At 48.5% G+C, this 27,991-nt stretch overlaps 1 protein-coding gene across 1 annotated transcript in view; it reads right to left on the bottom strand.

Annotated features, from left to right (window-relative positions):
* Positions 1 to 27,991, bottom strand: part of Ajap1 (adherens junctions associated protein 1) — a 116,211-nt gene that overhangs the window by 12,050 nt on the left and 76,170 nt on the right. The window contains exon 3 of the mRNA XM_004657701.2: positions 106 to 193. Within this exon, the coding sequence (XP_004657758.1) occupies positions 106 to 193 (88 nt within the window). The remainder of the gene's footprint in view (positions 1 to 105; positions 194 to 27,991) is intronic.

The following is a 27,991-nucleotide window of genomic DNA, read 5'->3' as shown; positions in this document are numbered from 1 at the left end:
GTGAACTGAACCACCTCTAGCCACCGAGCCTAGATTTAACACTTTGGGGCCTCTTTGTACAAACTTCCCTGGGGAGCCCCACAATGCCCCGTTTGCAAGCCTTACCAATTTTTTAAGACAAGTGTTGTGATGAGCGCAGCGATGACCATGATGAGGGAGACGGTGATGGTGATGATCTGGTGCACAGCCAAACCTGGAGGGGAGGAGACAGCGGTCAAGGTAGACTCGGAGGAAGGGGAGGAGGCAGAAGTCAGGGCTGGTGTGTGCAGGTTGAAGGATATGGGACAGGAGCTTGGGTTTCAGGTAACTGCCTTAACTGCTGAGCCATCTCTCCAGCCCACAGAACTCGGGTTTTCTTTGTCCACCTGCCAGCAGGCTCTAGGGACCCCCAAGGCTGTTCTCACCTGGGTCCAGGAAGGGAGTCTTCAGCCTGTCCTCTCCTTGCACCCCCCTCCCCATCTCCATCTTTAATCATGGTCTGACTCATAGGCAGCTCTGCCTGCCAAGCCCTTCAGCTACTGTCTTTACCTGACTTCAGGCAGCTTTGCTGAGATTCTCAAGGCACTGTTGCCCTTCCTACCTGCCCTCTCATGCTAAGTGAGTTGTGCTGCTCCGATCTGGAGACATGAACATGGGGCGGGGCTGGCCTGAGAGTGGAGCCAGGCTGGCCCAGACAGAATTTGTAGGAAAAGACAGGTATCTCCTCCATGCATGCCCTGGGGCACTTGAAACTACCCAGTGACTCTTCCTGAGAATTTACAGCCTGACATGTTGTTAGGAAGCAAAAGAGCCAGCCCCAGGGGGATTCTGCTTCCCAAAGAACCAGCCATCATCTGGCCATGCAGCCCCGACCCACTCCTCAATGCAGGACAGAAGTGGAAGGGATAGTTGGCAGGACACGGACTGGACAAGCCACTTCAACAGCAGGGTAATCAGAGCCTAACCAGCCTATTTGCTGACCACGCAGCAGATGGCCAAGGGCAGGGACTGCTCCTCAACCCCTGCCAAGACCCCCAGCCAGTGACGTGAGTGGGGAGCCAGGAAGCAAGCTAACCGCTCCTGCTTCGGGTCCTGCCCTAGGAAACATTCCTTCCTGGGAAATGAACACTGCGTGTGTCCCATCTGACTCTATTGACCATTCAGGGTGATCAGGAAGGTTTAAAGCCCTGGTTCTGACCCTTTGTTGTGCTGGAAAGAGCCAGACTGCAGGAGCAGAGGAGCCGCATGATGAGTGTGTGGAACCTGTGGGAGCAGGAAGCACCTGCCTCCCAGGGCTGATCAGGCATATGCTGGAAACATGTGGAAACCCATCTTGTCTTACACCTGACACCTCATCTTCTAACACACACTTTTTGGGGTTCTACCCATCACACCTGACCAGACTGGAAGTGCTGGGGTGAGAGTCTCACAAGTGTGTGTGTTCCCATGTGGCAGACTGCAGAGCGTCCAGAGTTTTCTGGCGGCCTCCCAGAAACAGTCTCATAAACAGATGTTCCCTCCCTACTAAATGTGATCCTCAAGGGGGAATCGTTCATAAATGATTTTAAGTTGGCACAACCGGAACATAAACTCTGTCACCCACCTCCCTCTCTTCTGGAGCTCCTGCCATTTGTCATAAAAGGGTTCCCACCCCAATCAATGGGATGAGCATCGCTGACACACAAATGGCATGGCCATTCATTTTTATCCATCAATACAAGAGTCATTGGTGAGGGTGGGGGGATGGCCCAGCAAATAAAATGCTTGATGCACAAGTGTGAGATCCTGAGTTCAGCTCCTCAGAACCCATGAAAATCCAGACACTGTGGTGGGTTTCAGTAATTCCAGTATGCCTGTGGTGAGATGGGAGGCAGAGAAAGGAGAATCCCCCAGAAGCTCTCAGGACAGATAACCTGGAAAACGTAATAGTCACAATGAGAAACTCTGCCTCAAACAAGGCAGAAGGCAGGGACCAACACCCATAAGAAGCTGGACCCCTTTTACCAAGTTCACACAGAGAGAGAAAAACCACCTGCAGCACTATTAGCTTGGATATAAGTACGGATTTTGTTGTGATAAGAAGGTGGTGGTGATAGTAGTTGTGATGATGACAGCAGTGATGATGATAGCGATTGTGTTCTTGATGAAGGTGTGGTGATGGCAAAAGGAGTGATAATTATGGTGTAGTGGTGAGGAGAAGATGATGACTACGGTGGTAATTTGACGGTGGTGATGTTGATAATAGTGATGGTGGTAGTGATGACAAGGAAGAAGATGATTATGTTAGTAGAGCGGCGGTAACCCTGGTGATGATGACCATGATGGTGGTGGTGGTGGTGATGGTGACGATGAGGAGGACAGTGATGACAATGGTGCCGATGTTGTGTCGTTGGTCATCAGGTGATGGTGATGGCAGTGATGATGATGGAGATAAGGAACATGGTGATAGCTACAAATGTCACCAGAGTCTGAATCACTACCACCATGAGCAGTATCACCCTGTCCTGCCAGTGATCAACATCACTGCTATTACCATCACCATCACCATCATGATAATGGTGACAAGATGAAGAGGAAGGTGAGCTTGATGAGGGTGACAGTGGTGTCTGTAGATACATGCTCGAGAAGAAGTAGTTACAGTCAAGTGTGTTAATCTCACACCTGCTCCTGGCAACAACTCTCAAAGGTAGACTCTCTAATGACAAATTGTGACAGAAAACAAACTATTTAGGGGAAGTTGAATATATTCCTCAGTTCATATAGGATGTTATGGCTCCAAAGTATACACTAAGAACAGTTGTATTATGCAATTTAGAGCTAAGATTTGGTCAAGGGTTAGTTAGCTCGCTGGCCTCGGTCCTCTCCCCTCGACAGCCTGGGGGAGAACATGGTTCTACACTCATGGAGGCTGGTGTTCATACTCCACTACTTCCTTTTTGTAAAGTGTGTACAGGGACTTGATCCATGCCAGAGGCCTTCTAGCCATTGCTTGTCCTGTAATATCTTAATTTCCATTGCAACAACTAGATCTTTGTTTTCTTTTTTTTTGGGGGGGGGAGGATGGATGTGTCACCTTCTAGGCCCAGACTGGAAACTCCACAGCTACAGGGATGGGTGACATAAAAGGGAAGAAGACAGAGGTGAGCAGATAGTAGCAGGGAGATTGAACATGAGAGGTGAGGGCCGAAGGAGGTGTACATAGTCTCCTATGAGATAGAGAATTTTGAGGTCCACTCTCAATTGTCTGCAGGACCAGAGGAGGTCCAGGGAAACACCAGACTTTGACCTTTCATCTTATTACTAAATGTATTCTTATGTTGCACAGACCATTTGCAGGTGCCAGACTTCTCTAAAGGGAAGGTCCAGGACCAGCCATATCTCAGACGTTCCACCCCTCCCTGAAAGTGAAAATGGAAAAACCTATGTTCTACTCTTCTGGTGGGTCAAGTAAACTGAGGTCTGAAGAGGGAAACAGTCTCCTCAGGGGACCAATCCTCAATGATTGCCTCTGAGGACAGAATCCCAACCTTTTGCCCAATTTCTTTATTAGTCTGTGTACCTCTTAAAAACAGCCCATATCTTGACCATCTTTACATCCATAGCCATTCACACATACTGCCTGACACAGTGTCTTGCAATGGAAGCTGCATGTCATAGTTCTAAAATGATTACTGAGAAGTGACAAAGAAACCAGAGAAACTAGAATGAGGTGCCAACACTTCTCTACCGTTTGATTGTCTTGGAGGATCTTCTCCTGACTCCTCTCCTCTGGATTTCCCAAATGAAAATTTAGAAGAAGAAATTTGTGATTAATCACCAGTAAGAAACTCTTCCACCATACTATTGCAGCTAAGCTTCCTTGAGTGATTTATGCTGGGCACCTGGCTAAGTTTACAGATGAGATGGACTTAATTCAATTCCATCCTGAATCTTTTGTGCCTGTCTGACTGACCAGAAGTTGATGCTTAAAGAAGGAAAATGATTTTTCACCTCATTACCTGGCAGAGACAAGGCTCTGGCAATTCTGTTCTCGGTAGACCTCTACAAAAATTCAAATGTATAAACTCAAACCCAGTATATCTTTAACTATGTGTGATCCTGGATTACTTACAGATGCACTTCTTTCTACCACTCATATACTTCATTTGTAAATACAATATCTTTGTGCTTCAGAGCCTGGAACAGTTGTTTGGGTGGACTATTGGCCACATACATAAGAAACCTTGGCTATGAGAAGAACCAACACATCCTATAGCCATGATGGTTGAACTAAGACTGGTCCAAATAATATTTTTTGGGAAACAGTTTAGTATATGGAAACACTACAAAAATGCTCATCTTTCTACTCTTTAGAAGGCGAGAAAGCAGAATGAGATGTGAGAAGTTGGGTAAGGTTTAAGCATCTATATTCAAGCCTTTCCAAATGCTAAGAGTTGGTTCCTCGTCTGTATAAGATCCTTAAGTTTTCATGTGTGCTAAGGTAAGTAAATCTTTTCTCATAGGATATGCAGTAAATATTTCAGGCCTTTCTAGAAGTATGGTCTGTGTATTAGGCAACTTTCCTCACTACAGCCAAATATCTAAGATAGATAACTTCATAAAGAGGAAAGTTTTGTTTAGCTAATACTTTTGGAGGTCCAGAGGCATAGTGCTTGTATCAACCCAGTTATGATGAGGGCTGTGTCACAGCGCAGTGGTTAGGACACAGGCACAAGTAGATGGTTAATTCTAAGCCGGGGTAAGAAAGAGAAAGAGAGAGAGTGGGGCCCCACAAGTCCATCTGAAGGCAAGGCCCCAATGAGCACAGTACCTTCTGTTAGGCTTCAACTTTTTAAAAATATTGTTTGTTTATTTATTTGGAAGCAGAGAGACATGAAGAGAAGAGAGAACATGGGCACACTAGAGCCTCCAGATGCTGCAAATGAACTCCAGACACATGTGCCACTTGGTGCACATGGCTTTATGTGGGTACAGGGGGATTGAACTCAGTCATTAGGCTCTGCAAGCAAGCAACTTAACTGTTGAGCCATCTCTCCAGCCCTGGCTTCAACTCTTAAAGGTGTCATAGCGCTTCCCAATACCACAATCCTGGGACCAAGAGGACCCTTGGGAGCACTGAAACCTCACTCAAGCCATATTGGCCTCTTTCAACAGCCTCATCACTGAGGCACGAAGCAGCCACAGGAAATATGAAACAGGTAGCTGTGCTTGTATTCCAATAAAACCCTACTGGCAATACAGACAGCTGCCATATTTGGTCTATGGACCATGGTTAGCCTAACCCCCATTGAGTGAGTAGCCAGATGAAGTTTTGCTGGTAAGCTAAATAGGACAGCATGCCATAATGAATGATGGGGTAAAACTAAGTCTCCAACTGTAATCCTTTGGTTTTTAAAAACTCAAATCTTCCCACCCCATCGTCAAAAGGGTTGTTGCATGCTAGGAAGTTCACTTGCCACTGCCAAGGTAATGGCAAGGCCAGCTGCAGCGTCTAGCTTGTAGGAGGGGCCTGCATCAGCACCAGCATCCTGCCCTGCTGACTCAGGTCCTTGGAGATCAAAACTCAGAGAAACTACCAACTGAATACCTGTGAGGGCATACAGAAATATTTCAGCCATGTGCCTGTCTCAACTGCATCCAATCCCATTGAAAAGAAATGGCATGTCGTGAAAGATAAAAACTACCCAGCCCATAGACCCACTGTGCCAAGAGACAGACCACATCCCATTGGTCTCTAGAAAGGACCATCTCTGCCATGCATATGGCATCCTCTCAGGAGGAAATCCCCACTCTGCCCTTCTTCACCAGGGTCTCTCTACACTCACAATTGAATATGGCTCCCTGGGGCTAAGTCTCTGGTGGCCATGGAATAATGCATGCAGGAACATCTGTCCCCCAAGCCCCACTGACCCTGGGAAAGGCAATCCTGGAGCAGTTGCCACTCCAGCTGTCAGGCCAGCTGTGGATAAATAGGCTGGCAGTGACATCACTGAGAGGAAACATACCCCACATCTCAAAGGAAAAGGCAACCCCCTCCCTTCCCACAAACTTTGTCCTCTCCGCTTCCAAGGTCAATACTGTATCCCGTTTTCTACCTCTGCCATCCAGACGTGGCCCGGGCACCCTGGAGCATGCTGTAGGGATTCTTGCTTCCCTGTCCTGACAGGTGTTATTGTTTCTGCTAATTTAGGGGCTCTTTCTACTGCTGGTAATTGCCACTGTATACTAATGTGCTAGGAATCAGCTGACATCCAGATAATGAAAAACTATGCCCAGAATAATGGATGGGGACAGATGGATTACCAAGGTCCGCATCAATCAATAGGGCTTTTATGGTTATATTTGTGGTAGTTTGTAATAAGATCAGGCCCCAAAGATTGATGTGAAACTTGGTAATCCATCTCTGGGCCTGAACGAGGCCTTATTAAAAGAAGCCAAATCAAACATGGCCCATTGTCCGTGGCAAAAACAAACCCATCTTTCTAGCATGTGAGGGGGTGTGCAATGCATTTTGCTGTCACACTTGGATGAAGACAGGAGCAATGGCCTTGGAATCAGCCAAGGCAAAATGGATGACACGTCTGAGCTAAGGGATGCTTGTGTGACAGGGTAGGGGCCTCAAGTGTCGTGTTATGGGAGCAAAGGCCACCAGTCACTGGCGCTGCAAGCAAGGCTGTCTTGAAGGGGTGAGTTTGATAGGAGAGAGGTTACACTGGGCACCCAAAAGTGCCAGTTATGGAGTGTTCACAGAAAAACAAGGCCAATGGCTTTGATGACAGGGAAGCAAGGATGTGTGCTGTCTTCTGAGTGACCCTGCAGAGCTGTCCACAGGGCGAGTGTCTTCATCAGGGTTCTTCTAAGGAACAGAGAACATGGGACATGCATAGATAGATTTGTGAGAGGATATTTAAGGGGACTGGCTCATGTGAAGTCCCATAACTTGCTGCCAGTAAGCAGGACAACTGTGACAGAGTAAGGTCCTAGTCCTAAGACAGATAGTGAAAATCGCAGTGTAAGGCTGAAAGCCTACAAACCAGATGGAGGTGGACACAAGTACCAATATTCAAAGACCCAAGTACCAAGAGCTCGGATGTCCAAGGGCAGGAGGAGAGAGACCTTGCTCCTTGCTGTGCTCCGGGTTTACATGTCTATCTGAGTTCTCAGCTGGCTTGGATGGTGGCAGCCCATGATGGTGAGAATGTGTTCTTTCTATGGATGCAAATATTGACCTCTTCTAGGAACACCAACATGAATGAGTGTTAATCTCTGTAGTAAATTGACAGGGTTTGTAATCACCATGAAAACAAGACTCCAGGCATGTCTATGGGGATTTGTTAGATGAAGTTAACTGAAGTGGGAGGACCCACCCTAAATGTAGAGCCCCAGACTTCATAGATAGAAGAGAGTGATCTCAGCACCAACACTCAGCTCTCTCCTTCCTGATCACAGATGCAATGTGACCAGCTGCTTCATGCTCCTGCCGCCATGTCTTCCCCATGATGGACTTTATCCTCTTGAATGGCAAACTAGAAATGAACCTTTTCTGTCTTAGTTAGAAGATCAACTAGTTAACACACTCAGAGAATTTTTTACAGCTACCTTTGCCCAGCCAAGCTGACAAACAGAATCCACTAACACAATGACAGATGGTTCCACATAGGATGCTTCAAGCCAAGAACACAGAGATGGTCTACACTCCCAATAGTGCCTTTGAAACAGGACAGAGCCACATACTCAGGAGAGAGATCCTGGTAATGATGCATGCCAGGGGGCTCAACTTTATCACCACAGCTCAGAGGAAAGGAGGCCTGTAGTGAACCACTCCAAAAGACCACAACACCAAGGACCTTAAACTGGGAACATCCAGCAACATCTCAAGGTGTTTTGGGTGGCCACAACTGGAAAGAGAGAGGTGGTTGTACTGGTAGCTGATAACAAAAGCGGCCAGTGGCTATCCTACAGTGCATAGGATCATCTCACGAGAAAGAAAGAGGTGGCCCATGATGACAATGACATAGAGTCTGGGAAGACACAGATTAGATGGTCAGAATTATCTCATCATCACATGTGTGTGTCCTCAGATGGAAAAAATGTGAGCCACTTTTTGGTCCCTCCCAGTTCTGTTTCACCCTTTACACCTTTCCCCACCAATAACAAAGCAGGACTGGAGGAAGGGACTGACTCCTCACAGCCCTGCTGCATCCCTGCACATGATGAAGGGACCCTCCATTCCTTGTGGCAGAGTGTCAAATCTTGCCCTAGGAGAACCAGTGTGGGCAGAGCTTGCTACAGCACCATGGGAGTTGGGCAAAAGACAGAGAGTCTAAGGGATTTTTATTTTCCACTTTGCACAGTGAGATTTTGGGGTCCTTGACTCAGGTCCAGGAATTCACTAGAAAGATTCACAGAGATAAAAGAAAAAGAAAACAATTTTGTATGTCATCATAACTTATCACAGCCAGAGGATGCAGATGAGAACCAGAGAGGGAGAGGAGGAGCTTGGAGCTGAGTCCAGGTGAGAGCGGGTGTGAGCTTCCAGAGGTCCGAGCTCAGAGCAAGAAGGTAGGCAGCAGTAGCTGCTTCCAGCAGCCGTATGTGAGGGTGTAGCTGGAGAGGCACGTTGCTGGTTATGGGTGCTACCCATGCCCAGCATCTGCAAGATAGACACAGTTGATGGCCGGCATGGCATACTCAGTCTCCAGCCCCTCCAGAGGTTAAGCCAGTGAAGAAGGCATTCATCAAGACAATCTTCTCAGACAGAACATCCCAGGGCTTGGAGCTCCCCTCTCAGGATACTCGTTTGGGCAGGGATAACACACACACACACACACGCACGCACGCACGCACGCACATAGCTAAGACACAGAAGAAATTCAGATTCGAATAGGCACGCTCCAGAGCTCAGCTCCACTATGCCCTCCACAAGCCCTTGAGAAATGGTTGTCTTTTCTCCACATGGGATGGGTCAGGTCGGTGAGCAAGTTCCTCTGATCAGGAATTTCTCGCCCATCTAGCATTGCCCCTGGACTCAAAAATAAGAAGTACCAAACAGGCAAGGAACAGAAAGAGATGGGGACTATGTGTAACCAACATGCTTTTGACCAGAAACACTGGATATCAATCAGCTCCACACCTCAGCAAAAGGCCAAGTTATTTTCAATTCTCAGTGTCATCATGCTGGCCATATTTCAGCTGGCCCTGCTACTAAACCAAGGGGGCAGCACCGTCCTTTGACCATGTATGACTGATGGGCAGGAGAGGCCATGGAACTCACTGGCTTCATAGAGGTTTGCCCTCCACGTTGAAAGGCCTTTGGAGGTCAATGACTAAGGTCAGTATGAAACAAGGAGACCCTGAGGTCTCACCCTGTGTGAAAGACCATCATACACTGGAACCTGACATGGGCCAAGTGCTTCATCATCTTCCAAGATGGAAGGCAGTAGGGTCTGGACGCCAAGTCCCTCGACAGGTAACTTAGCTTCCCTGTGATAGGCTGCATAGTGTCTCCTCTAAAATCCAAGCCACATATAACCTTCAGAATATACCATATTTGGGGCTGGCAAGATGACTCAGTGATTAAAGGTGCTTGCTTACAAAGTCAGCCAGCCCCAGGTTCAGTTCCCCAGTACCCAGTTAAAGCCAAATGCACAAAGTGGCACATGCATCTGGAGTTTATTTGCCAAGGCAAGAGGCCCAGGGAAACCCAGCCCCTCCCCATCCTCACCAATAAATATAGTTTTAAATGAAATGTACTTTGTAGGGAAATAAGGTTGTGGCAGGAATCTTGAGATAAAATCAATCTGCATTTAGTGTGAGCCAGAAATCCTATAGAGGGTGTCCTCACAGAGACAAGAGAAGATGGAGGCAAAGGCCAGAGTGATGGGGCCATGAGCCAAGGATTGTAGAGAATTGCCAAGAAACGCAGCAAAGAGCCGCTCCTCAGAGCTTCTGGAGGAACATGGCTGGCCCGCAGCTGGGGGTCAGACGGGCCTCCAGAACTGGGAGTGAACCTCCAGTGTTTTCCGTCCTGGCTAGTGGCCACTTGTTAGGGGGGGTCCCAGGAAAGCCATGCGCTCCTTTGCTGGATTGTCCTTGCTTGTGAATGTAAAGGGGGACTATCCATGTGGGGGGCAGGCATAGGTTTCTCGTCGTATGCCCAGCATGCAGGTGGCCATAAGCAGCCAGCTGTCTTCCACTGCAGGGCTTTGGAAGTGCTCTCACTGACCTCCACACACAAATCCTCCAATTGGCTTTTTAAGAAAATGTGACTCTTGCCTGAGAAGTTCCCAGAGACCCCAAGCGAAGTGGACACCGTGGTGCCCGCGACCGGGAGAAGGAGGGGCAGTATTCTCTCCCACCATGTGACCACTCATGGCTGTGAAGGACTGGCACAGTTGCCTCTGGAAAACAGAACAGGCTGCAGGTTTCAGATCCAGCTCAGCAGCTGTGGAAATGGGTTACACTGAGAGGTCAGGCCTACCCATCTGCCACTGCCTCTGACTCACACAGACAGCCTCCCAGCAGGTAGGAGGAACCAGAACAGTGGGCCAAGGTAGAGGAGACATACTTCCCATGCCACGCCTCTGACTGCCCATAACTTGGGGAATCAGATGTCTTCCACAGCAGAAGACAAGTTCCTGGGACACACAGAGCCCTCAGAGAGTTGATTATGTTCCAGACTTCCAGTGTTTCAGTCACATGCTCATTTGGACAGCAAGTCAGGTGTTGCTCACTTCACTGGAGAACAGAGATGGCTGACTGGTAGATTTGAACTCCAGAGCAGATATGGAAATGACCCACTTATCTCACTGAACTCAGGCAACATTCAAAGATTTCACAAAAGGCTCTGAGGGCTTGTGCTGGAAAGCTGGCCCTGCTTGGTGTTTAGAATGGGTTAAGGGCCCAAAGGAAACACAGAAAAGGGAACACCAGGAGGAGGGAGGAGACATCACAAGGCATGTGCCTGGCTGGGAAGCCTTATAGCAGGCCAATCAGCATATGAGTCCCAGAGCCCACAAGGCTGGAAAGAGGACTTCCAGACTCCACAGACCAGCTAGACGTCTCTTTTGAACCATGACTAGCAAGATTCCAGCATCCCATCCCAACAGTAAGTACCACCCCATCGCAAAGGCACCACACCCACCCTAGCACTGGTTTCTTCTGCCTCGTAAGACTTGAAACAGAGTAAGGATCCTTCTAAAGCCAGCACACTTCCCTCAGGTCCCTGTCTGAAGCCTTTGGGAGGTGGAGCCTTGCTGGAGGAGGTGTGTCACTGGGGACAAGCATTAGGACTTTATGAACCAGTACTAGCTAGCTCACTCTTGCTACTTCCTCCCTCTCAAAGGCACGATGAGCTGAAGACCAAGTATGAGGCTTAATCACAAACACCTGAGGCTATCAGGGACATTTTACACTGAAGCCACCTCAGACCAGAATTGGGCAAGCCTGGAGGCCTCAGAGAAGGTGCAATCTACTCAGACAGCTGGGCATCACCAATACTGAAGGTGAGGGCAACCAGTACATGGTCTGGAAACATCCACTATATGTAGGGCCACATTATCCTCTAGCCTCACTTGTGACCTGGTCACCACCTCTCTAGTGACCATTCACAGTCTCTGTGTCACACATGAGAATAGACAAGGATGGGGACTGGAACACAGGTTTGGGTTTGTAGAAGAATGAAGAACACAGGGAGGACTGTGAATGGGGAGGACCATAGGAGTTGCAGCCTCCCACGTCCGCCAAGACCATTCTCAGGTTCCCCCAAATCCGAAACTGGGAGTCTTATGTTGAACTTGGAACTAGGTATTCTGCATGGGAAGCCTATCTTCCCCTGGAGGTGTAGCTGGCATGGCTCAGAACCCTCCAGAAATCAGACCTCCATCAAGCTGTTTAATATGCACTTCCAGGTGGCCTGGCTGCTGTACTCTTCTCTCATGGGATGTGTCTGAACTGCAAAAGCAAATTCCCATGAACTTGGCAGGCGCTGCTTAGAATAGAGTGAGCTTCCTGCCACATGGTGGCCCCTCCCTTCCAGCCCCACTTGCTGCCACCCAAGCCCCCTTAAACATTGGGCAAGAAGGCAGGAGAAGCTTGGGAAATATGATGTACAGCTCTAGTTCCCTAGGGATCAACATCACATTCAACAGCAGCCAATATCTTATGCCACCAAGAGAAGTTCTATTAAAAATGGTGAAACAGGAAATTGAAGCAGCCTAGATATCCCTCAACTGATGAGTGGATAATGAGGATGTGGCACATTTATACAATGGAATTCTACTCAGCAATAAAGAAAAATGAAATTATTAAATTTGTAGGCAAATGGATGGATCTGGAAAGGATTATACTTAGTGGGGTAACCCAGACCCAGAAAGCAAACGCCACATGTTCTCTCTCATATGTGGTTCCAAGCTACAAATGATTGGACTTCTATGTTAGTTGGAATAAAACTCAGTAGTAGAGACCAGTGAACTACAAAGGGGATATAAAGAGAATAGAAAGGGGCTGGAGAGATGGCTTAGTGGTTAAGAACATGCCTGTGAAGCCTAAGGACCCTGGTTCAAGGTTCAATTCCCCAGGACCCATGTTAGCCAGATGCACAAGGGGGCACATGTGTTTGGAGTTCATTTGCAGTGGCCGGGGGCCCTGGAGCATCCATCCTCTCTCTCTCCCTCTTTCTCTGTCGTCATTCTCAAATAAATAAAATGAACAAAAATAAAGGGAATAGAAAGGGAGGGAGGTGGGACTCAAGAGGATAATATTGTATATATTTAAGTAGAAGAACAGATTAATGGGGGTGGAAAGGACTAAGTGAGGTCATGGGAAGAGACTGAATAAAGGAAAGGTGGGGGAAGGCTAATCAAAATCTAAGAGGGTATGAAAACCTAGTTTTTGGACAATAGCACAGTCAGAAGGCCTAGATTGCTACTAGAAAATTTTCAGTGCCAGGGACAGAATGCCTGCCACTGAGTTGTTGGCCAGGGAGGACCCTGACACCCCAAAATATTACAGGCCATTGACAAGGCTCTTGGTTTCCCACCAGGAATAGATGGTAAGACCCTACTCCTGAAGACTCCACATACTTGTGTGGCAAGGTCACTGAGAACTCCTGATGGACTTGAGCTGAAAACCTCCTCTGTGTAAACTAGCTGACAGAAAGCTGGAAAAAGCTACACTGTGTGCAGTTCCATGGGAGAGAGATAAATCACCAGAGGAGATAAACAACAGTGGACATTGCAAGCCTTAAGTTTGGCCAGCAAGGCCAAGTGAACAAAGGGTGCAGTAGCATGTCTGTTATGGGGGAAACCAACCACTCTCTAATTGGACTGGAGGCCCGCCTGATACTGAAAATCTATGACAGGAGAAGCCATGAGCCATAGGGGTCTAATGCCTGCTGGTGTCTGGCTAAATGTATAAACTAAGCTCATCAAACTGCCCAATGAGCACTTCTCTTAATGTCCATACTCATGTATTATTGCTACGCTCACTTTTGGTTATAGAAGCTTCTCTTTTCAGATGGTGATGGCTTTGGGATGACTCAGAAGGTATCATGATACTGAGATAAAGTGACAGCTCAACATTGAAATATCTCTGTCACACCCTCCAAGGCTCAGGGTCCATTCCAGAAGAGATGGCAGAAAGAATATAAGAGCCAAAGGAAAATTAGGACTGCTTACAATGCACCCCTCCATACACAAAATGGCCGGATATCCATGACCTCACAGTGACTGGTACTACCTACACAGAACCATCATAATAGGAGGAAAAGATGATGACATCAAATTTTTTTTTAAAAAAAGGCTGATTCAGAAGGGGAGGGGATATGATGGATAGCGGAGTTGCAAAGGCAAAGTGGGGTGGAGGGAATTATGGTTTATTGTCTATAATTATGGAAGCTATCGATAAAATTTTTTAAAATAAAAAGAAATTCCCTTTGGAGGGCACATTCAATCTGTCATGCTCTCTATGTAATGCTTAATAAACTCACCATCAGTTAAAAAAAAATGGTGAACACACATACAGATCATTTGAAAGGTTACAGAATCCTTCCCATTGCCCTTGGCAGTCTCAATGCCTCTTCTCTCTATGATATGGGCAGGCCAGGAGCAGTATGTCCATCTGCAGGGAGGGGCACAGTGGATTCACGGGTCCAACTCTGAGGTTGGCTAGGGAAAGTCTTGTCCAGGCAGAGCAGGTATAATTTCACATCTAGGATCACCTGTGAGGGATTATCTTGATTAGGTTAGTTGAGCTGGGAAAACTCACCCTAGCTGTGGGGGGCACCATTCCATGGACTGGGGTTCTGGACTCTATGGAAAGGAGAGAGCTGACTAAGCACCAGCATTCATTACTTTCCGATTCCTTGCTGTGAACTGAATGTGACCAGCTCTGCTTCAGGCTCCTGTCACCATGCTTTCTCTGCCATGATGAACTGGAATCTGGAACTATGAGCTGACGCAAACCTTTCCTCCCCCGAACTGATTTTTGTCAGGTATTTTCCTCAACAACTAAAGAAAGTTGACAAATGCAGTAATTTCCCTGCATCTTACCCATTGGGGTCATTGTATATCCAACGTGAACAGTCCAGGCAGTGTTAGCTGTGGGCATTGTCCCCACTAAGTCAGGCTCCAGGCCTGTGATGGGGGACAGTAGGAGGAGGGTGGAGGAATAGAAAGTCCAGGGAGGGGGGCTTCTCTTGTAAGAAGACAGCCTGGTAGAAGCTTCTGATTTTTGCTGTGTCCTTTGACATTCTAACCCATGTTTCCCAGAAGCATTTTAGGGCTCAAGGCAGAGACACACTTAGTAAGAACAAGCAGAAACAAAAATCAGAAATCAGAAGCCAGGAATTCCCTGTGAATTTGGGATCTAGAAAAGATGTTGTTTTTCCAACACCAATATGCTAGCTGCATTCCAGGAGACATCCATCCCTGGGCCGCAGAGGCCAAAATGAAGGCTAAAACCTGAGAAGAAAGACGGATCTTGGAGAAAGATAAAAGTTCATGGTTCAGTCCATGCAGTCCCAACCTGGAGGAGGCTTTCCAGGAGAAAAAGCAGTCCTTCTTTAAAGGGAGAGCAAGGGCAGCCTTGGAGATGGGAGTTGGCTAACCTTTTCAGCTAAGCACCAGAATAATTGTTTTGTGGATGGGCTGTCTCTGTGGCAAACACTGAGATGTTGAGGGATAGATGTGGCTAAGCACAGATTCAACATTGCATATGGGCACCAAAATTCCAAGTTCAAATAACGAAACATTATCCCTTTGATTCCTTCAACTGTTGAGATATACAAAAGCCATTCTTAGCTCCCACAGTGGATTGACGTGGAATAGGTGGAATATGGTCCACGGAATATGGTTCACCACACTCTGATCTCCAGCCTCAAAACACTTTTGTAATTCTCTATGCAAAAGTCCAATATTCATCACAGAATTACCAGGCATGCCAGAGACAGAACCAAGTGAACAAAAACCAAGGAGAGTAAAAATAAATACACAAATAGTCCCATAGAATCACTATACATTGGAGTTACCAGGCACTCATTTTAAAATAACTGTGATTAATATATTAAAGGAAACATGACAAGAAGGGGAACTTCAAGAGAGTACTGGCACACATATAAATGCTAATACCATATATATATAATGTGTGTAAATAATTTATTTTTATATGAATAATACATATGAATAGTTTTGAGGAAAGTGGAGTTTATTTCTGTCAATCCCTGTGTAATTGCCCTTGGGCAATGCTTGCTTCCTTTGAGGGCTGATTTTGCCCCCTCTGCAATAAGGGATGGGGGTTCCTCCTCAGCCTTCAAACTGGGGTAGGATCAAGGAGGAAGAATGATGATTCCTGTACTCTCTCCACACAGTACCCTCACTTCAGCCTGTTTTGTATGTGGGGCATGTAAGACTATCTAAGAAGAGCACCACAAGTCTTTGATGAGTGCACAGGGCCCTGGAAGTGTCTATGATGACAATGGATTCTGTTAAAAAAAACAAAGGAGGGGAGTGATTTGTGACAGGCTCTGTCTGACATCTTAGGAGGTAGGCCCAATGCTGAGGAGGAGAGGGCCTTAGAAGAGCACCCCAGTGGTCATGATCAAAAGCAGTGGGTGTGGAAGTCCCATACCAGTCTGGCGGAAGTCTGGAAAGAAAACAACCAGAAGAGGATGTGTCAGGGGAACTCCACAAGGTCTGTCTTTCTCAGAGGACCAGCCTATGCCCCCTTGCCTTGAATTGTACCACTTGCCCTGAATTACATCTGTCCTCTCAGAAGCAAACTCTCCTTGCAAGAGTATGATGTTCAGCCAATGTTGCTGGATGTGGGGTGTGAACAGGTATGAGAGAGGCAGAACTGTTTTTGGTAGCAGCAGGAATGCAGAGAAGCAGGAAGGCCCCTGGTCGTGATGCTGATGGTGGCTTAAAGAATCAAGACAATAGAGGTCAGTCCCCATGGCAGCCTCCAGTATAAGCTGGGGCCAAGACCCTCCTGTTTTCTCAATGCAGGCTCCAAGATGTGCCTTTGCTGTTTGCTCTATACATAGTATGTGCCAGGTGAGCCAGTCCTTCTCATACCCCTGAGTGATGGGTGGCATGGAGCTCAGGGACTGTATGGGCATTCTTCTGGGTCATCCAGGCAGCTTACAGTGCTACAGTTACTATCACTGCACTGAGTCTGCCAAGACATCCTGCCTCCAAGCTCCTCACCTTTGCACTGTCGCCCTGGGAAACTCCAAGTCCCTCGATCACAGAGCAAACGTCAACCTTCTCTGCCCCTCCATCTTGGACAATGCCATATCACCTTCACGTCCTCAGCCTCTTTCCTATTCCTCCTCCTGTTGTCAGCTCTCCCATCCTCTCCTGTTCCTTTTCTTCTCTCTCTCCTCCACTTCTCTTCTGCTCCTCTTGCCTCTCTTGCCTCTCATCCTATTTCTCTTCCTCCTCCTTCTTATCTTCTTCCTCTTCTCTCCCACCTCCTTCTTCCCTATCTTCCCTTTCATGACATGCTGCTTACTACTCCCCTTGCTGGCATATCTGTGACATAGTTTTCCCCATACACATTAGTACTCCGCTTGACACTGTAGCTCACTGCTGTCTCTTTTGGGATAGCACCACCACCGTCCAGAGACACTGATGGCAGTTGGATGGCACAGAGGAACCTGACTGCGTTAGGACTGAAGGGCAGGTATGTGGCCAAGCAGCACCCTATCTCAGTATTAGAATGCTCCTGAGGAGGTATGGGTAGCTTGGTGCCAAGACGCCCTCTTTCTTTGCATAAGGTGGACGGATACTATGCAGACGGTGAAACCCTTGGCTTGTGTTGCAGCTGCTTAGCCATCAGGTCGCTATGAATCCTAGATCAATTGTCCAGGTCCTGGATAAGGTTGCGGAAAGCTATATTACAGACGGAATGTTGATAATCATAAGATGGGCCACACCTAGATTGTTGTGGGTTCTAGAAGGCTCTGTGAATCTTTTATTTCCTCCATATCCCTAGAACAGCATCCACATGGCAAATGTGTGGCAAATGAATAACCAACTATAAAAGGAAGGTGGTCTCTGATCTCATTCCAACCCTCCTCACTTTTCTGAAACCCAGCCTGCCTATGGGCCAGGCCTCCCTCCCCTCTTAGCCTGCTAAGTCAGGGAGCCAGTGCACAGGTCCACCTCATCCCCGTCCAGGAGCTGAGGGCACTCACAGTGCTCAGATGCATCTGTCCTGCATGTGCAGGGGCCGTGCTGGATGAAGCTGCCATCACCTTAGAGACAGAGGGGAGCACCGCTGAGGCAGGCCCGTAGGTAAACCAGGGCGAGGGTGGACACTGGCCTCGGGGCCTCAGATGCTTCAGTTGTGGCCACATAACTACTAGCTAGGTGACCTGCCCAAGAAGGCCCTCTGACCATTGAGCCTCAGAAGCCACACAGATGCCACAGAGCTGACCCCAACCTTCTTCGAGCCAGGTCACAGAGGCCGATGTCAACTTTGCTTCTGGCAGGTCTATCTGACGTGCCCCCACTCCCTAGGACACTGAGGAGTGCTGAGGGACAGAATGACCACACCCACCTCTCCTTTTCCAAGAAGGTCACATCCCTTTTTACTTAGTCCTATCAGACTACAGAGGACCACCTGGTCTTCCCGAGGGAGGGAAGAGAGTGAGGGAAGAGTGGCGTCCTCACATGATGGGGCTGAGAGACTTCCCTGGAGTTCTGAAGCTCTGTGTTCTCACACCCACCATAGCCCATCCTGGCCAGCAGGGAGGATGCCTCTGTCTACAAAGGCAGTTGCTAGGAGCACCTTTCTATAAAGGATGAAAACTCATTTTCAGAACAATAGTGATACATGAGATGGCTTAGCAGGTATAAGCGCTTACTGTAAGTGTTAGGTCCTGAGAGGCTCTGATTCAATTTGAGTTCCATTCCCTGGCGCCTGCATAAACAGCTAGGTATGACCATGTACATCTTTAACCCCAGTTCTGAGAGAAGCAGAGATCAAAGAATCACTGGGGTTTGTGAAAACGGCGGCTCCATAATCAGAGACTCCAACTCTGATGCTAAATACCACCAGATGTTCTCCCCTCGGTTCCACATGACTGTATGCCTGTCTGTACACTTGTGTGCACAAACACACACACACACATCCCACATGCTACACATGACTGTAAGCCTGTCTGCACACTCATGTTCACAAACATACAAACATCCCACATGCTACACACAAGCATACTTTTGAGGCCCTGTGGCCGTGTCCCAGCTTAAGGGAAGCAAAGTAGCCATAGGGCAAAATGTGTGTTAACAGGCTGGAGAGATAGCTTAGCAGTTAAGGCATTTGCCTGCAAAGCCAAAGGACCCAGATTCGATTCCCCAGGACTCATATAAGCCAGATGCACAGGTGGTACCTGCATCTGGAGTTTGGTTACAGCAGCCGAAGGCCCTGGCATGCCCATTCCTTCTCTCTCTCTCTCTCTCTCTCAAATGAATGAATGAATGAATAAATAAATAAAAGTGTGCTCACATTTCTATCATCGTTGGGGGTACATGTGCACACACTGAAATATGCACAAGCACATGTAGACACACATGAACACATAAATGGAGCCATGAATGCAAACAGACATATATATGATTAAATGGACACAGGGCCACAGAGAAACATCTATATATACACAAACATGTACACACACTTCCACATATAGGCATACACACACATGCCTACACTCATACATGCACAAATATAAGCATATACATAAAGACATGTGCAGAAACGTAGGAACACACATGTGCTTTCAGACATGCATGCCCTTCTTGAGACTTCCTCCTGATTAGAAGCCCCCAGAACAGAGTCACTGTACCTCACATGTCTGGGTCCCTGTGTCTGGCTCCTGGATGATGATGGGAAGGGCATATGCATCCAGCAGAATCCACCTTTCTAGGGTTATAAGGCCTCTTGAATGTCTCCTGTCTTTGCTCTTTGTAGATACCCCAAGTGATAATGAGTCAGGAGTCACCTCTATTTGGCAGAGGAGACGGAGGATCCAGGACCATGTGACTTCTTCAATAGGAGGCAGTGAGAGTAAAATGTAGCCATTTGAAGGCAGTGCCAACTCCACACATGGGCCACCTCTTGCCTGAGTCTGGGCTTCCCAGAAGGCATGTGCAAGTCCTATGAAACCTGGGATAGGTATTGCCAGCTGTTTAAGGTCCCCAAAGGTACTTAACAGTTCAGAGAGAAATAAGCATTATTAAGATTGGACAAAGGTCTATGAAGAGCAGGGCAGGGCAGGGGCTTGGATGGGATGGAGTCTGGTAATCGAGTGACTACTGGGATCAGATTCCCCGGGGAAGACAGGACAGAGCCCTGCTGTGGGCTACCTATATGGCCATCATAGAACATCTCTGTCCAGGGGCCTTACAAACAAAAGAAAGGTTACTGCTCGCAATTCTGGAGGTGGTTGTCCAAGGACAAGACATCAACTGACTTAGTGCCTGCTGCTTCCAAGTTGCTACCTTGCTGATGCTGATGATCCTCACTGTGTGGAAACAGCCCAGCAGGACAGGCTCCCCTCCACCTTGTGTTTGTTCTGTTTGTTTGTTTTGTTTTTTGAGGTAGGGTCTCGCTCTAGCCCAGACTGACCTGGGACTCACTATGTAGTCTCAGGGTGGCCTCGAACTCACGGAGATCCTCCTACCTCTGCCTTCCAAGTGCTGGGATTAAAGGTGTGCACTGCCACACCCACCCCTCCACCTCTTGTGAGAATGCACGTCTACAGTGATGACCTTCCTGCTGTTGGGATAAAGCACCTGGCCAGAAGCAGCTTATGGAAGGAAAGGGATCATTTCAGACCTGCATTTTCAAGGGGAAGTTTCATAATGGAGGAAAGCATGGCAGGAGCAGAGAACTGCTTCATATCTTGCCACAAGTCTGTGTGGAAATAGTCTCATTACAGGGCTTGGATCTGGGGTGACAAACCTCAAGGTCTGCCCCCAGTGGCTCCATCTCTCAAGGGCTCTACTAGATGGTAGTTAAGCATGAGGCCTAATCACAAATATGTGAGGCTATGGGGGACACTTTACATCCAAACCTCCACAGCTTCCATGCATAAAGACCACACACATGGGCAGAAACCTATGCAGAGATGAGCATGGTGGTGTGGGTCTTGAATCCCAGAACTTAGAAGGTAGGGGTAGGAGGATAGCTGTGAATTCAAGTACAGCCTGGGACTACAAGCAAGTTCCACCTCAGCCTGGGATAGAGTGAGACTCTATTTTGAAAAAAAAAGAAAAGAAAAGAAAGTTTAAAAAAAAAGAAAGAAAAAGAAGCCTATGTAGTGCTCACTCGGTGAGACTATGCCAAGCAGCTCAGGCATCTCTCACACAACGAGAGAGCACACACAGCAGCCCATAACACCTGCGGGTGTCAGTGAGAGCACACGCAGGACACAGCTAATTGCGGGTGCCACTAATACAGGCTGGGGCCAAGAAAGGGTCTCTATGAATGAAGATAGAGGTCACTGCAGACACTCTAGCTCTGAAGGTCAGCAGAGGGGACAGGCGAGGGTATTGTCAGTGAAATCTTGGTGCTGGGAACGTAAGTGCACACAGTGGGCTGGTCCTGAGCTACAGAGTGAGGAAGGCAGTTTTCACCCAACACCAGTGACCATGGGCTGTGTCTCAGCCTGGCTGTGAGTTCTGTGTTCCACTAAGACACAGACACAAAGATGTTAAGATGTCCCACTTGTCCAGAGTGGGGTCTCATGAGTCAGGGAGAAGAAAGGCAAAGAGGGACAAGAAGATATATAGAGTGATGTGCTTAGGTCAATACATGTGACTGTGATTGGGGTTCACAAGGATGCAGCACAAGTTATCTGGACCAGGGCAACCAAAAATGGAAGAACCACAGACGGAGGTCAGGATGTGGCTTAGGAGAGGAAAGTGAGAGCTCTAGGGGGGGAGGCGTGGCCAGCAGGACGTGGTGAGATGGGGATGACTGGCTGGAGAAAACTTCATCAAAGACGAGGTGGCCCCACAACTGGAAGACGGGAGACAGGGGCTGATGAGAGGCTGGGCCATGGTGTGACGCAGCAAGTGTCAAGGGTGGAGGTAAAGACAAAATGGAAAGCCAAATTGCTGGCAAAGGATGGCTGGCCATGCCCACCAGGAGCAGAGAGACTGAGGGGGAGCTGATCTACCCACAAATCTCCAAGGAGGCGGGTGTGAGAGAAGCACACTTCAGTTCCATGGAGGGGCTTCAAGAGGGGGCAGCATGTGCCGGGCCATGTAAGGAGGAGGATGTATTGGGATGACCAGGGGCCACAGCTCAGGAAGACACGGGGAGGGGCCTAGGATAGGGGAAGGACCAGGCCAAGCTGGGATGTGCACAGGGCTACCACGTGGGAACAAAATCTGATGAGTGTGACACAAAGAGACCTCAGAGATGCCAGAAGCCTGCTATGATAGCCTTCTGGGATAAGATAGGCTTCCTCCCTCCCATCCCCATGGCTGCCTGCCTACACATTTATGTTTTCTCCCTTTTTACTCGGTTGAGAGGATAGGCTTCTAATGGTGGGTCCTATAGGCACAGTCTGGTCTTGCCTGACCACTGAATGAATCTCTTTCTTTTAGTCTAACCCAGTGCATTGACCTTTAGCCCCATACCCGGGACTCACTGTCCCAACAGTGCTGCTATCCATGAACACGATGCCTTCCCACATGGCAGGCAGGGGTCACTCAAGGCATACCATACTTCCCATTTGGGACACCAAGGATTACCGGAAGCCTGTGGACATCCCCAGAGCCCAGCATGTGAGCCCCTATGTCCAGGGAACTCTTTTTTTTAAAAGATTTATTTGTATTTATTTATTTATTTATTTATTTGAGAGAGTCAGGGGTGGGAGGGAGAGAGAGAGGTAGTGAGTGATAATGGCCATGGCAGGGCCTCCAGCCATTGCAAACAAACTCCAGATGCATGTGCCACCATGTGCATCTGGCTTACATGGACCTGGAGAGTCAAACCTGGGTCCTTAGGCTTCGCAGACAAGTGCCTTAACGGCTAAGCCATTTCTCCAGCCCCCAGGCAACTCTTAATGCCCACCCTCACTTAGTAAAATGGAAGTCAACAGAATTCATTTGTGCTGAATGCGTCAAACCTTTATCCTGAGTCGTAAAGCATCTTGTGAGCCACGGCATGGGTCCTTGGGCAGTCTCCTTGGGTTCTCGAGTTCCACATAGCCAAACATACCATTTGTCCTAGTAAGGGGGACTGTGGAAGAGGATGTCAACTCACAGAACAAGTTGCCCGAACCAGGGGTCCCCTGGTAAGACTGCTCCTGCCATCCACTCCTTACCTGCCTGCTTTGTCCAGAGCCAAGGGCCCAGGGAGCCCCACGTCTTTTGGGGGAGGCTTTTCACCTTGCGTGCTCAGGGCTCCATCAGGAGCTCTAGAACTTGGAGGCATGTGTAATTCAGTCCCACGCACCAGGGAGAACATGAGGCCTACTGCTGAATGGCGAATGAGGTGGAGGGGCCTGGTGGAAAGACGAGGAGGAGGAGATGGAGGTTGCCTTCACAGCCTAGGCCCTGAAGAGCTGGGCCTGCTGTGGAGCCTGGAGCGTGTGATCATCACTCCCTAAGGGATGCATTTGCGGGGCTGAGGCTCACAACAGGGAAAGGAAGCAGAATCCTGGGCACAGTCTGTATCCTCCCTGGGCAGAAAGGGAAAGGGAAAGAGTGGGGACCCATTGAGCACATGTGGACTGAGGCCATTGCTTCTCAGCACAGGTTGAGGCTGGAGGGCCTGATACAATTAATTTAGAAAAACTGTCATTGTTCATTCATCAGCAACTGTAGGCCTTGGAGGGTGTCTCTGAAGACCATTTGTTATCGTTACACAGTGTTATTTAGCATGATTGCATGTGATTATTTTGATCATTTCCATTCCAGCTGTAGAGGGAATGGTGGAAGAAAGCCCCTTGATGGGCTCACTCTCTGCTTCCAAGGAGACTCTAAGGTGAAGGGACATGGCCACTGGCCACAGTGAAAATGGGAGGGGCAGTTACCTCTGTACCCTTGGGTCCTTCACATGCTGCCCAGTCTGGCCTCAGGCTCGGTCAGTTGGGAAGCTTATAGCCCGAGTGAGCTGTGTCTTCTGCTTGCATGTCACACCAACTTGTGGCCACTCTCCATGGGCAAACATCAGGCTTGGTCTCACCCTAATAATCCTCTTGGTATGTGCATGGTGTGCATGTGTGTACGCATACCTGTTGCTTGCATGTGAGTTCCTGGATGCATGGGAAAGCACACTGTGCGACATGGCTGGGTGTGAAGGTCTTTGGGTATGAGCAGGCGTATGTTCTGAGCATACACAGGGATGCATCCAAAGACGTGCATGCCTGTGCGTGTGTGAGTGTGAATGCGACTGGGCATGAGGGTGTGTGTATGTGTGTGCTCCCAAGCTTGCGTCTGCACCTGGGCCTCCCTCCCTCTCTGTCGAGCCCAGCTAGGCCTGTGTCCTTCCCCACCAGCCTTTTCCCCGAGGCCACAGCAACACGCGCTAATAGAGTTCCTTAATTGCTCTGCTGATTGACTCACTGACCTTGGACAAATCACTTACGTTCTCAACCCACTCATCTGCCAGAGCACCAATAGGCGCGAGTCCTTGAACAATCGCAGAGTGCCATTCACAGGGAAGGCCTCTGCGTGTAGCTCGTGTGGGGTGTGAGGAACAGCTACTCTTCACATGGGAGGAACTCTGGGCTTCCACATGGGGAAGCAAGGCACCTTATGAGCTCATGTAAGTGGCCTGGGAGATGGATGCAATGGCTCGGACCCTCCACGGCCAGCTTGGCCTTATGCCCCATGTCCCTAGAGATTTCCGTGGAACCTTCAGGGAGCCAAGGTGTTTCTGAACACTGTCTTCGCAAGGTTTTAGCCACCCTGTAGGCCCTGTGCACATGGCTCCTGCCTCTCCATAGATAAAACCACCATGGCTTTCCCTCTACAGCCCAGGCTGTTCTCATCCAGTGTTGGCTGCAGCTCTGCCTCCCCATAATAATATCATCAAGACCCAATCAGCATGCAGATCATTGAAGTGGGAGGCCAATTACTCCTGGATTGATTTCCAACAGGTCAGTGAGGCATCGCTCTTCTCCAGACCTCCTGCAGATGGGGTTGAGCCGCTCTGACCTTCACTTTGCAGTGCCTTACAGAGCACTTAGAGGTTCAAGCTGAGTGCAAAAACACCACTGGCGGGCTGGAGAGATGGCTTAGCGGTTAAGCGCTTGCCTGTGAAGCCTAAGGACGCCAGTTCAAGGCTCGGTTCCCCAGGTCCCACATTAGCCAGATGCACAAGGGGGCGCACGCGTCTGGAGTTCGTTTGCAGAGGCTGGAAGCCCTGGCGCGCCCATTCTCTGTCTCTCCCTCTATCTGTCTTTCTCTCTGTGTCTGTCGCTCTCAAATAAATAAATAAATAATGAACAAAAAATATTAAAAAAAAAAAACAAAACCCACTGGCTGAAGTGTGGGAAGGAGCAGAAACCAGAAAGACCTCGGCTGGCCTGCTCACACAGACTCATAAGACTTTGAATGAATGAACGCACATGCATGAATAAATGAGTCAAAATGCGTGCACTCAAGCAGGCGTGTACACCATGAGCACTGGTCAACAGACAGGGGATACTGGCAGGATCCCCTGAGTTTGTTTGGGTTGTTACTCCACCCACATAGGTGCATCTCCCTTCGACTGTCTACAATCTTGTAATCTTACAGCCTGTCTCCAAGTCCCTTTGATGACCTTATATCCTGTATCCCTGTCCTGCCCTACCCTCATGGGAACTTATGGTTTCCATCCAAGACATGCCCTGGGTGCAGACCATTGCTTTAAGCAGGCTCTGCCACACATCTTGTCTCCTCAGGACCTGACAATGACTCTATGATCTGACCAGAGAGCCAAATGACCCCATGGCTTCTCCAGCAGAAAAAAAAAAAAAAAAAAAAAAAAAAAAAAAAAAAAAAAAAAAAAAGGCTCTGTTTCCAAGCCTGAGGGCAGAGGCTACGGAACACAGTCAGCAATGCAATGACCATGACTGCTGTACGACTTTCCCATGGAGACAGAAACACATGTCACCTCACCCAAGGTAGGTCACTGATGACAGGACCAAAGTCTAACTTGGTGAGCCAATGAGTTTGGGGGAGTTACTTATGGGAGTATGGGTGAGTGCTTACTTAGGGCAGTATGAGTGCCCCCCTCAAATAGCTATATCACTGAAAAGTCTCATCCCAGCATGGGTAACCACCTCCTAAAGCGGTTAAGGTTAATAGGGAGTCTCCCTTCAGTAAACCTTCCACCTCCTATGTGCCATAGCACCTTCCCAGGACCACATGCAGCAATGGCAGAGTTACCTGAAGCTGGGGAGGGATAGGAGGTAGTGAGGTAGTGAGTGGCTGGAGTCTCAGGTAACAATATGATGACTCCTCTTACCCCCTTCCTATGAGGCAACATCAACATGCCTGATCTTGTTGAGGGCCTCCTGTGTGTGCTCACAGCTGCTCTGACTTCAAGGATCCAGCATGATACATAACACGTGTGAATCTTGTTTCTTATTGTCTTTCAGAGCTCCATGACCTCAGGGTTTTTGAAGACTACAAGCCAGTCATTTTGGCCAATGCCCCTCCATCTGGATTTGCCTGATGTCTTCTTGTAACTAGATCAGCTCATGCATTTTTGGGGTGAGGGGATCTTATAAGGCAATGCTGCGTAGGTGTCTCTAGGCTGGGGCATGCCACAAGATTCCTGACATAGTGGGGACAATGAAAGGGTGGGATTCTCCTGTAGTGGTTACCTGGCATTCTGTGGTAAAGAGGGAAACTCCCGCTTTATTTCTTATTCATATTCTTTGGAACAAGTTGGCTGGGCTTTCTCATTTTCCACTAGAAACAGTTTCAGGTGTGGCCAGCAGGAGCCCATCTAGCCTCCTTGCTTCTTCCAGAAATTTCTATAATTTAATTCCCTGAGTGTTGGTCTATTATGTCTCAGAATTAACTTGGTTGCCTGTCCCAGTCCTGAAACCCATAATTTACCCAAGGAGCCTGGGTTTCTTTCCCGGACAATGCTGGAAACAGTGACTGGCCTAAATGTAATGCTCAGAACACCTGGGGCCTAATAACTGAAGACCCATGTGGTTTCCTCAATAAATACCCTTGAAACCGGTTCGTGGAGCTAGTCTCACCCCACTGGACTGAGGATTCCTGACCTCAGTGACCCTTGGAATGTCAAATTTTGGGGAACTAGGGCCTTTAAAGAGTTGGGTCCCAAAGTCAGTGGCCAGTGTCAATGGAGAAATGGAATAGGCAAGTGACGAAAGTACACGGGGAGAAGCTGGGTGGGGACCAAGGAGGAGACTGGAGTGGTGTGGCCACAAGCCAGGGCTCACCTGGAGAAGGCAGAAAAACCCTCACCATGGAGCCTGGAAGGAATGCAGACCTGCACTCATGGTGGTTGGGATTTCCGGTCCTGAGAGCTGTGCGGAAAATACATCTCTGTTTATTATCTGTCATCTGGTGTGGGCTGCTCTGATACAGCAGCCCAGGAAGCTCACACACCAGCCATATCCAGCTCAGCAGCCCTGATGTGCAACCATGCCACCTGTGCATCTCCTGCACCTGCCATGGGAAACCTGTCCCCAGTACCTGCTCCATGCTCTTGACCCCCACGTGAGGCTGGGTGGAGGTCTGCCCAACATCTCTGCAGATGGCTCGTGTCCCCACACTTCCAGCTGAGACTCTTTGGTTACATAGCCCACCATCCTTCCATGCTGGGATCTCCAGGAAGGTCATAGGGTCAGATGCTGTCCATGACAGAGGTTGGAGTCAGATCAGGATGCCCGGTTCCTGCTCTGCAGGGAGCGCTCCCTGCCACATCCTGTTTAAGTGGTTATAGCACACACAGAACATACAAATAGCTACTTCTATGTGCACTTGGCCAGTCCAAGGCAGCAAGCATCACAACCATCCACCTCCAGAACTTTCTGAACTTGAGACCCTGTCCCTCCCCGACTCAACCCGAACTTGCCAGCACCTTCTTCCAGCACCTGGCACCTCCACCTTGCTGTTGGTCTATGTACCTCAGACAATACTAGGACCTCCATATAAGGGGGACCATATGGCACTTGGCCTCATATATACTGTAATAGCCACTGTTCATGTTGCTATGACCAAATATCCTGATAAAAGCAACTGCAGGAGCATGAGCTTACAGTTTGAGGTTACAGTGCACCATGGCGGGGAGGCACGGCAGCAGGGGCTTGATGCGGCTGCTCACGTTCAGTGCACAGTGAGGAAGCAGGGGGAGATTAATGCAGCCACTAAGCTAGCTTTCTCCTTTTCATACAGGCTGGGGCTTCTACCATAGAATGGTTGTCCCCCACAGTTAGGGCAGGTTCTCCCACCTTAATGAAGCTAATCTAGAAATTTCCTCACAGATATGCCCAGAACTTTGTTCCATGGTGATTCTAAATCCTGTCAAG

Source organism: Jaculus jaculus, chromosome 5 (genome assembly GCF_020740685.1).
Source record: "Jaculus jaculus isolate mJacJac1 chromosome 5, mJacJac1.mat.Y.cur, whole genome shotgun sequence".
NCBI lineage: Eukaryota > Metazoa > Chordata > Mammalia > Rodentia > Dipodidae > Jaculus > Jaculus jaculus.
This window is presented reverse-complemented; position numbering and strand designations above follow the sequence as displayed.